General features: G+C 39.6%; 1 protein-coding gene across 1 annotated transcript in view; it reads right to left on the bottom strand.

Moving 5' to 3' along the window:
- BATF (basic leucine zipper ATF-like transcription factor) overlaps positions 1–12,609 on the bottom strand; it is a 114,550-nt gene that overhangs the window by 11,189 nt on the left and 90,752 nt on the right. Inside the window, exon 2 of the mRNA XM_053688991.1 lies at positions 10,808–10,912. Coding sequence (XP_053544966.1) covers positions 10,808–10,912 — 105 coding nt within the window. The remainder of the gene's footprint in view (positions 1–10,807; positions 10,913–12,609) is intronic.

Here is a 12,609-nt window from a genome sequence, read left to right on the forward strand (position 1 = left end):
TGAGACTCACTAGTAATCTATATAGAGACATAAGCACCAGAACTGCACACAATACACAAGATGAGACTAACTAATGATCTATATAGTGGCATAAGCATCAGAACTGCACACTATACACAAGATGAGACTAACTAGTGATCTATATAGTGACATAAGCACCAGAACTGCATACAGTACACAAGAGGAGACTCACTAGTGATCTATATAGTGACATAAGCACCAGAACTACACACCGTACACAATATGAGACTAACTAGTGATCTATATAGTGACATAAGCACCAGAACTGCACACAATACACAAGATGAGACTCATTAGTGATCTATATAATGACATAAGCACCAGAACTGCACACTATACACAAGATGAGACTAACTAGTGATCTATATAGTGACATAAGCACCAGAACTGCACACAATACACAAAATGAGACTAACTAGTGATCTATATAGTGACATAAGCTCCAGAACTGCACACAGTACACAATATGAGACTAACTAGTGATCTATATAGTGACATAAGCACCAGAACTGCACACAGTACACAAGATGAGACTAACTAGTGATCTATATAGTGACATAAGCACCAGAACTGCACACAGTACACAAGATGAGACTCACTAGTGATCTATATAGTGACATAAGCACCAGAACTGCACACAATACACAAGATGGGACTCACTAGTGATCTATATAGTGACATTAGCCCCAGAACTGCACACAATACACAAGATGAGACTAACTAGTGATCTATATAGTGACATAAGCACCAGAACTGCACACAGTACACAAGATGAGACTAACTAGTGATCTATATAGTGACATAAGCACCAGAACTGCATACAGTACACAAGAGGAGACTCACTAGTGATCTATATAGTGACATAAGCACCAGAACTGCACACAATACACAAGATGAGACTCACTAGTGATCTATATAGTGACATAAGCACCAGAACTGCACACAATACACAAGATGAGACTCACTAGTAATCTATATAGTGACATAAGCACCAGAACTGCACACAATACACAAGATGAGACTAACTAGTAATCTATATAGAGACATAAGCACCAGAACTGCACACAGTACACAAGATGAGACTCACTAGTGATCTATATAGTGACATAAGCACCAGAACTGCAGACAATACACAAGATGAGACTCACTAGTGATCTATATAGTGACATAAGCACCAGAACTGCACACAGTACACAGTATGAGACTAACTAGTGACATAAGCACAAGAACTGCACACAATACACAAGATGAGACTCACTAGTGATCTATATAGTGACATAAGCACCAGAACTGCACACAGTACACAAGATGAGACTCACTAGTGATCTATATAGTGACATAAGCACCAGAACTGCACACAGTACACAAGATGAGACTAACTAGTGATCTATATAGTGACATAAGCACCAGAACTGCACACAATACACAAGATGAGACTCACTAGTGATCTATATAGTGACATAAGCACCAGAACTGCACACAGTACACAAGATGAGACTCACTAGTGATCTATATAGGGACATAAGCACCAGAACTGCACACAGTACACAAGATGAGACTAACTAGTGATCTATATAGTGACATAAGCACCGGAACTGCACACAGTACACAAGATGAGACTCACTAGTGATCTATATAGTGACATAAGCACCAGAACTGCACACAGTACACAAGATGAGACTCACTAGTGATCTATATAGGGACATAAGCACCAGAACTGCACACAGTACACAAGATGAGACTAACTAGTGATCTATATAGTGACATAAGCACCGGAACTGCACACAGTACACAAGATGAGACTCACTAGTGATCTATATAGTGACATAAGCACCAGAACTGCACATAATACACAAGATGAGACTAACTAGTGATCTATATAGTGACATAAGCACCAGAACTGCACACAATACACAACATGAGACTAACTAATGATCTGTATAATGACATAAGCACCAGAACTGCACATAATACACAAGATCAGACTAACTAGTGATCTATATAGGGACATAAGCACCAGAACTGCACACAGTACACAAGATGAGACTAACTAGTGATCTATATAGGGACATAAGCACCAGAACTGCACACAGTACACAAGATGAGACTAACTAGTGATCTATATAGTGACATAAGCACCGGAACTGCACACAGTACACAAGATGAGACTCACTAGTGATCTATATAGTGACATAAGCACCAGAACTGCACATAATACACAAGATGAGACTAACTAGTGATCTATATAGTGACATAAGCACCAGAACTGCACACAATACACAACATGAGACTAACTAATGATCTGTATAATGACATAAGCACCAGAACTGCACATAATACACAAGATCAGACTAACTAGTGATCTATATAGGGACATAAGCACCAGAACTGCACACAGTACACAAGATGAGACTAACTAGTGATCTATATAGTGACAAAAGCACCAGAACTGCACACAGTACAGAAGATGAGACTCACTAGTGATCTATATAGTGACATAAGCACCAGAACTGCACACAGTACACAAGATAAGACTCACTAGTGATCTATATAGTGACATAAGCACCAGAACTGCACACAGTACACAAGATGAGACTAACTAGTGATCTATATAGTGACATAAGCACCAGAGCTGCACACAGTACAAAAGATGAGACTCACTACTGATCTGTATAGTGACATAAGCTCCAGAATTGCACACAGTACACAAGATGAGACTCACTAGTGATCTATATAGTGACCTAAGCACCAGAACTGCACACAATACACAAGATGAGACTAACTAGTGGCATAAGCACCAGAACTGCACACAAGATGAGACTAACTAGTGATCTATATAGTGACATAAGCACCAGAACTGCACACTATACACAAGATGAGACTAACTAGTGATCTATATAGTGACATAAGCACCACAACTGCATACAGTACACAAGATGAGACTAACTAGTGATCTATATAGTGACATAAGCACCAGAACTGCACACAAGATGAGACTCACTAGTGATCTATATAGTGACATAAGCACCAGAACTGCACACAGTACACAAGATGAGACTCACTAGTGATCTATATAGTGACATAAGCACCAGAACTGCACACAGTACACAAGATGAGACTCACTAGTGATCTATATATAGACATAAGCACCAGAACTGCACACAATACACAAGATGTTACTAACTAGTGATCTATATAGTGACATAAGCACCAGAACTGCACACAGTACACAAGATGAGACTAACTAGTGATCTATATAGTGACATAAGCACCAGAACTGCACACAGTACACAAGATGAGACTAATTAGTGATCTATATAGTGACATAAGCACCAGAACTGCACACAGTACACAAGATGAGACTAACTAGTGATCTATATACTGACATAAGCACCAGAACTGCACACTATACACAAGATGACACTCACTAGTGATCTATATAGTGACATAAGCACCAGAACTGCACACTATACACAATATGAGACTAACTAGTGATCTATATAGTGACATAAGCACCAGAACTGCACACAATACACAAGATGAGACTAACTAGTGATCTATATAGTGACGTAAGCATCAGAACTGCACACAATACACAAGATGAGACTCACTAGTGATCTATATAGTGACATAAGCACCAGAGCTGCACACAGTACACAAGATGAGACTAACTAGTGACATAAGCACCAGAACTGCACACAATACACAAGATGAGACTAACTAGTGATCTATATAGTGACGTAAGCATCAGAACTGCACACAATACACAAGATGAGACTCACTAGTGATCTATATAGTGACATAAGCACCAGAGCTGCACACAGTACACAAGATGAGACTCACTAGTGATCTATATAGTGACATAAGCACCAGAACAGCACACAGTACACAAGATGAGACTAACTAGTGATCTATATAGTGACATAAGCACCAGAACTGCACACAGTACACAAGATGAGACTCACTAGTGATCTATATAGTGACATAAGCACCAGAACTGCACACAGTACACAAGATGAGACTCACTAGTGATCTATATAGTGACATAAGCACCAGAACTGCACACAGTACACAAGATGAGACTAAATAGTGACATAAGCACCAGAACTGCCCACTATACACAAGATGAGACTAACTAGAGATCTATATAGTGACATAAGCACCAGAACTGCACACAGTACACAAGATGAGACTCACTAGTGATCTATATAGTGACATAAGCACCACAACTGCACACAGTACACAAGATGAGACTAACTAGTGATCTATATAGTGACATAAGCACCAGAACTGCACACAGTACACAAGATGAGACTAACTAGTGATCTATATAGTGACATAAGCACCAGAACTGCACACAGTACACAAGATGAGACTAACTAGTCATCTATATAGTGACATAAGCACCAGAACTGCATACAGTACACAAGATGAGACTAACTAGTGATCTATATAGTGACATAAGCACCAGAACTGCACACAGTACACAAGATGAGACTAACTAGTGATCTATATAGTGACATAAGCACCAAAACTGCACACAATACACAAGATGAGACTAACTAGTGATCTATATAGTGACATAAGCACCAGAAATGCACACAATACACAAGATGAGACTAACTAGTGATCTATATAGTGACATAAGCACCAGAAATGCACACAGTACAGTAGATGAGACTAACTAGTGATCTAGATAGTGACATAAGCACCAGAACTGCACACAGTACACAAGATGAGACTAACTAGTGATCTATATAGTGACATAAGCACCAGAAATGCACACAATACACAAGATGAGACTAACTAGTGATCTATATAGTGACATAAGCACCAGAACTGCACACAGTACACAAGATGAGACTAACTAGTGATCTATATAGTGACATAAGCACCAGAACTGCACACAGTACACAAGATGAGACTAACTAGTAATCTATATAGTGACATAAGCACCAGAACTGCACACAATACACAAGATGAGACTCACTAGTGATCTATATAGTGACATAAGCACCAGAACTGCACACAGTACACACGATGAGACTCACTAGTGATCTATATAGTGACATAAGCACCAGAACTGCACACAATACACAAGATGAGACTAACTAGTGATCTATATAGTGACATAAGCACCAGAACTGCACACAATACACAAGATGACTCATTAGTGATCTATATAGTGACATAAGCACCAGAACTGCACACAGTACACAAGATGAGACTCACTAGTGATCTATATAGTGACATAAGCACCAGAACTGCACACAATACACAAGATGAGACTAACTAGTGATCTATATAGTGACATAAGCACCAGAACTGCACACAATACACAAGATGACTCATTAGTGATCTATATAGTGACATAAGCACCAGAACTGCACACAGTAGACACGATGAGACTCACTAGTGATCTATATAGTGACATAAGCACCAGAACTGCACACAATACACAATATGAGACTAACTAGTGATCTATATAGTGACATAAGCACCAGAACTGCACACAGTACACAAGATGAGACTAACTAGTGATCTATATAGTGACATAAGCACCAGAACTGCACACAATACACAAGATGAGACTAACTAGTGATCTATATAGTGACATAAGCACCAGAACTGCACACAATACACAAGATGAGACTAACTAGTGATCTATATAGTGACATAAGCACCAGAACTGCACACAATACACAAGATGAGACTCACTAGTGATCTATATAGTGACATAAGCACCAGAACTGCACACAGTACACAAGATGAGACTAACTAGTGATCTATATAGTGACATAAGCACCAGAACTGCACACAATACACAAGATGAGACTAACTAGTGATCTATATAGTGACATAAGCACCAGAACTGCACACAATACACAAGATGAGACTAACTAGTGATCTATATAGTGACATAAGCACCAGAACTGCACACAATACACAAGATGAGACTAACTAGTGATCTATATAGTGACATTAGCACCAGAACTGCACACAATACACAAGATGAGACTGACTAGTGATCTATATAGTGACATAAGCACCATAACTGCACACAGTACGAGACTCACTAGTGATCTATATAGTGACATAAGCACCAGAACTGCACACAATACACAAGATGAGACTCATTAGTGATCTATATAGTGACATAAGCACCAGAACTGCACACAGTACACAAGATGAGACTCACTAGTGATCTATATAGTGACATAAGCACCAGAACTGCACACAGTACACAAGATGAGACTAACTAGTGATCTATATAGTGACATAAGCACCAGAACTGCACACAATACACAAGATTAGACTAACTAGTGATCTATATAGTGACATAAGCACCAGAACTGCACACAGTACACAAGATGAGACTAACTAGTGATCTATATAGTGACATAAGCACCAGAACTGCACACAATACACAAGATGAGACTCATTAGTGATCTATATAGTGACATAAGCACCAGAACTGCACACAGTACACAAGATGAGACTCACTAGTGATCTATATAGTGACATAAGCACCAGAACTGCACATAATACACAAGGTGAGACTAACTAGAGATCTATATAGTGACATAAGCACCAGAACTACACACAGTACACAAGATGAGACTCACTAGTGATCTATATAGTGACATAAGCACCAGAACTGCACATAATACACAAGATGAGACTAACTAGTGATCTATATAGTGACATAAGCACCAGAACTGCACACAATACACAAGATGAGACTCATTAGTGATCTATATAGTGACATAAGCACCAGAACTGCACACAGTACACAAGATGAGACTAACTAGTGATCTATATAGTGACATAAGCACCAGAACTGCACATAATACACAAGATGAGACTAACTAGTGATCTATATAGTGACATAAGCACCAGAACTGCACACTATACACAAGATGAGACTAACTAGTGATATATATATATATAGTGACATAAGCACCAGAACTGCACACAGTACACAAGATGAGACTAACTAGTGATCTATATAGTGACATAAGCACCAGAACTGCACACAGTACACAAGATGAGACTCACTAGTGATCTATATAGTGACATAAGCACCAGAACTGCACACAATACACAACATGAGACTAACTAGTGATCTATATAGTGACATAAGCACCAGAACTGCACACAGTTCACAAGATGAGACTAACTAGTGATCTATATAGTGACATAAGCACCAGAACTGCACACCGTACACAAGATGAGACTCACTAGTGATCTATATAGTGACATAAGCACCAGAACTGCACAAAGTACACAACATGAGACTAACTAGTGATCTATATAGTGACATAAGCACCAGAACTGCACACAGTACACAAGATGAGACTAACTAGTGATCTATTTAGTGACATAAGCACCAGAACTGCACACAATACACAAGATGAGACTCACTAGTGTTCTATATAGTGACATAAGCACCAGAACTGCACACAATACACAAGAGAAGACTCACTAGTGATCTATATAGTGACATAAGCACCAGAACTACACACAGTACACAAGATGAGACTCACTAGTGATCTATATAGTGACATAAGCACCAGAACTGCACACAATACACAACATGAGACTAACTAGTGATCTGTATAGTGACATAAGCACCAGAACTGCACACAGTACACAGTATGAGACTAACTAGAGATCTATATAGTGACATAAGCACCAGAGCTGCACACAATACACAAGATGAGACTCACTAGTGATCTATATAGTGACATAAGCACCAGAACTGCACACAATACACAAGATGAGACTAACTAGTGATCTATATAGTGACATAAGCACCAGAACTGCACACAGTACACAAGATGAGACTCATTAGTGATCTATATAGTGACATAAGCACCAGAACTGCACACAATACACAAGATGAGACTCACTAGTGATCTATATAGTGACATAAGCACCAGAACTGCACACAGTACACAAGATGAGACTAACTAGTGATCTATATAGTGACATAAGCACCAGAACTGCACACAGTACACAAGATGAGACTCACTAGTGATCTATATAGTGACATAAGCACCAGAACTGCACACAGTACACAAGATGAGACTCACTAGTGATCTATATAGTGACATAAGCACCAGAACTGCACACAGTACACAAGATGAGACTCACTAGTGATCTATATAGTGACATAAGCACCAGAACTGCACACAATACACAGTATGAGACTAACTAGTGATCTATATAGTGACATGAGCACCATAACTGCACACAGTACACAAGATGAGACTAACTAGTGATCTATATAGTGACATAAGCACCAGAACTGCACACAGTACACAAGATGAGACTAACTAGAGATCTATATAGTGACATAAGCACCAGAACTGCACACAGTACACAAGATGAGACTCACTAGTGATCTATATAGTGACATAAGCACCAGAACTGCACACAATACACAAGATGACTCACTAGTTATCTATATAGTGACATAAGCACCAGAACTGCACACAGTACACAAGATGAGACTCACTAGTGATCTATATAGTGACATAAGCACCAGAACTGCACACAATACACAAGATGAGACTCACTAGTGATCTATATAGTGACATAAGCACCAGAACAGCACACAAGATGAGACTAACTAGTGATCTATATAGTGACATAAGCACCAGAACAGCACACAATACACAAGATGAGACTCATTAGTGATCTATATAGTGACACAAGCACCAGAACTGCACACAGTACACAAGATAAGACTCACTAGTGATCTATATAGTGACATAAGCACCAGAACTGCACACAATACACAAGATGAGACTAACTAGTGATCTATATAGTGACATAAGCACCAGAACTGCACACAGTACACAAGATGAGACTAACTAGTGATCTATATAGTGACATAAGCACCACAACTGCATACAGTACACAAGATGAGACTAACTAGTGATCTATATAGTGACATAAGCACCAGAACTGCACACAAGATGAGACTCACTAGTGATCTATATAGTGACATAAGCACCAGAACTGCACACAGTACACAAGATGAGACTAACTAGTGATCTATATAGTGACATAAGCACCATAACTGCACACAGTACACAAGATGAGACTCACTAGTGATCTATATAGTGACATAAGCACCAGAACTGCACACAGTACACAAGATGAGACTAACTAGTGATCTATATAGTGACATAAGCACCATAACTGCACACAGTACACAAGATGAGACTAACTAGTGATCTATATAGAGACATAAGCACCAGAACTGCACACAATACACAAGATGAGACTAACTAGTGATCTATATAGTGACATAAGCACCAGAACTGCACACAGTACACAAGATGAGACTCACTAGTGATCTATATAGTGACATAAGCACCAGAACTGCACACAGTACACAAGATGAGACTCACTAGTGATCTATATAGTGACATAAGCACCAGAACTGCACACAGTACACAAGATGAGACTCACTAGTGATCTATATAGTGACATAAGCACCAGAACTGCACACAGTACACAAGATGAGACTCACTAGTGATCTATATAGTGACATAAGCACCAGAACTGCACACAAGATGAGACTCACTAGTGATCTATATAGTGACATAAGCACCAGAACTGCACACAGTACACAAGATGAGACTCACTAGTGATCTATATAGTGACATAAGCACCAGAACTGCACACAGTACACAAGATGAGACTCACTAGTGATCTATATAGTGACATAAGCACCAGAAGTGCACACAGTACACAAGATGAGACTAACTAGTGATCTATATAGTGACATAAGCACCAGAACTGCACACAGTACACAAGATGAGACTCACTAGTGATCTATATAGTGACATAAGCACCAGAACTGCACACAGTACACAGTATGAGACTCACTAGTGATCTATATAGTGACATAAGCACCAGAAGTGCACACAGTACACAAGATGAGACTAACTAGTGATCTATATAGAGACATAAGCACCAGAACTGCACACAATACACAAGATGAGACTAACTAGTGATCTATATAGTGACATAAGCACCAGAACTGCACACAGTACACAAGATGAGACTCACTAGTGATCTATATAGTGACATAAGCACCAGAACTGCACACAGTACACAAGATGAGACTCACTAGTGATCTATATAGTGACATAAGCACCAGAACTGCACACAGTACACAAGATGAGACTCACTAGTGATCTATATAGTGACATAAGCACCAGAACTGCACACAGTACACAAGATGAGACTCACTAGTGATCTATATAGTGACATAAGCACCAGAACTGCACACAAGATGAGACTCACTAGTGATCTATATAGTGACATAAGCACCAGAACTGCACACAGTACACAAGATGAGACTCACTAGTGATCTATATAGTGACATAAGCACCAGAACTGCACACAGTACACAAGATGAGACTCACTAGTGATCTATATAGTGACATAAGCACCAGAAGTGCACACAGTACACAAGATGAGACTAACTAGTGATCTATATAGTGACATAAGCACCAGAACTGCACACAGTACACAAGATGAGACTCACTAGTGATCTATATAGTGACATAAGCACCAGAACTGCACACAGTACACAGTATGAGACTCACTAGTGATCTATATAGTGACATAAGCACCAGAAGTGCACACAGTACACAAGATGAGACTAACTAGTGATCTATATAGTGACATAAGCACCAGAACTGCATGTAGAATATTTGTCAAGACCAGTCGGTCTGTAGAGAAATAGTGAGAATTTGTTACTCACAATGTGTAGTAAATCTGCTTTCTCAGTCTGTCTCAAGCGGCTCTTTTGTGCAGCAATACGATTCTTCTCTCGTCTTTGAAGTTTTCTCGTATCATCTGAACAATCCTGAAAATCACAGTGTTTCAACATCAGTAAAATATCAGAGACACGGAGCTGTGAAATCAGAGGCACAGAGCTGTGAAATCAGAGGCACAAAGCTGTGAAATCAGAGGCACACAGAGCTGTGAAATCAGACAGGCACACAGAGCTGTGAAATCAGACAGGCACACAGAGCTGTGAAATCAGACACACACAGAGCTGTGAAATCAGACACACACAGAGCTGTGAAATCAGACACACACAGAGCTGTGAAATCAGACACACACAGAGCTGTGAAATCAGACACACACAGAGCTCTAACATCAGACACAGAGCTATAACATCAGACACAAACAGAGCTATAACATCAGACACACACAGAGCTATAACATCAGACACAGAGCTATAACATCAGACACACACAGAGCTATAACATCAGACACACACAGCTATAACATCAGACACACACAGCTATAACATCAGACACACAGCTATAACATCAGACACACAGCTATAACATCAGACACACAGAGCTATAACATCAGACACACACAGAGCTATAACATCAGACACACACAGAGCTATAACATCAGACACACACAGAGCTATAACATCAGACACAGAGCTATAACATCAGACACAGAGCTCTAACATCAGACACACACAGAGCTCTAACATCAGACACAGAGCTCTAACATCAGACACAGAGCTCTAACATCAGACACAGAGCTCTAACATCAGACACAGAGCTCTAACATCAGACACAGAGCTCTAACATCAGACACAGAGCTCTAACATCAGACACAGAGCTCTAACATCAGACACAGAGCTCTAACATCAGACACAGAGCTCTAACATCAGACACAGAGCTCTAACATCAGATACACACAGAGCTCTAACATCAGACACACACAGAGCTCTAACATCAGACACACACAGAGCTCTAACATCAGACACACACAGAGCTCTAACATCAGACACACACAGAGCTCTAACATCAGACACGCACAGAGCTCTAACATCAGACACGCACAGAGCTCTAACATCAGACACGCACAGAGCTCTAACATCAGACACGCACAGAGCTCTAACATCAGACACACACAGAGCTCTAACATCAGACACACACAGAGCTCTAACATCAGACACACACAGAGCTCTAACATCAGACACACACAGAGCTCTAACATCAGACACACACAGAGCTCTAACATCAGACACACACAGAGCTCTAACATCAGACACACACAGAGCTCTAACATCAGACACACACAGAGCTCTAACATCAGACACACACAGAGCTCTAACATCAGATTGGATATCAGAGCGCCAAACAACGTAGGCAGGGTCTATGGGCAGATAGTCAAATACCAAAGGTAACAATAGGTTGAAATAATATGATTTAATACATAAGATAAAAAAAGTTGGTACATTTAAAATTATACAACAATTAGTCATGGATCCATGTTACACTTTAAAATATATATTGAAACAATAGGAACAATTTAAAAATGCTTGTAGAACAATAAATAACAAAAAAAAAAAAAAAAATCTAACAAATAATGTCTATCGCTTAAAACTTAAATTCTAATATGTGAATGCTAGGAGCGCTTATGCACACTATTTATAAAAACAATGGGTTACAATGCACAGGTGGATAGATTCCAGGTTGCTTGAAACCGGTGGGTGTGAAATGTAAGTGGCTCCGAATTGGGGTTTTGCCT

The sequence above is a fragment of the Bombina bombina genome, chromosome 1, assembly GCF_027579735.1.
Source record: "Bombina bombina isolate aBomBom1 chromosome 1, aBomBom1.pri, whole genome shotgun sequence".
Classification (NCBI taxonomy): Eukaryota; Metazoa; Chordata; class Amphibia; order Anura; family Bombinatoridae; genus Bombina; species Bombina bombina.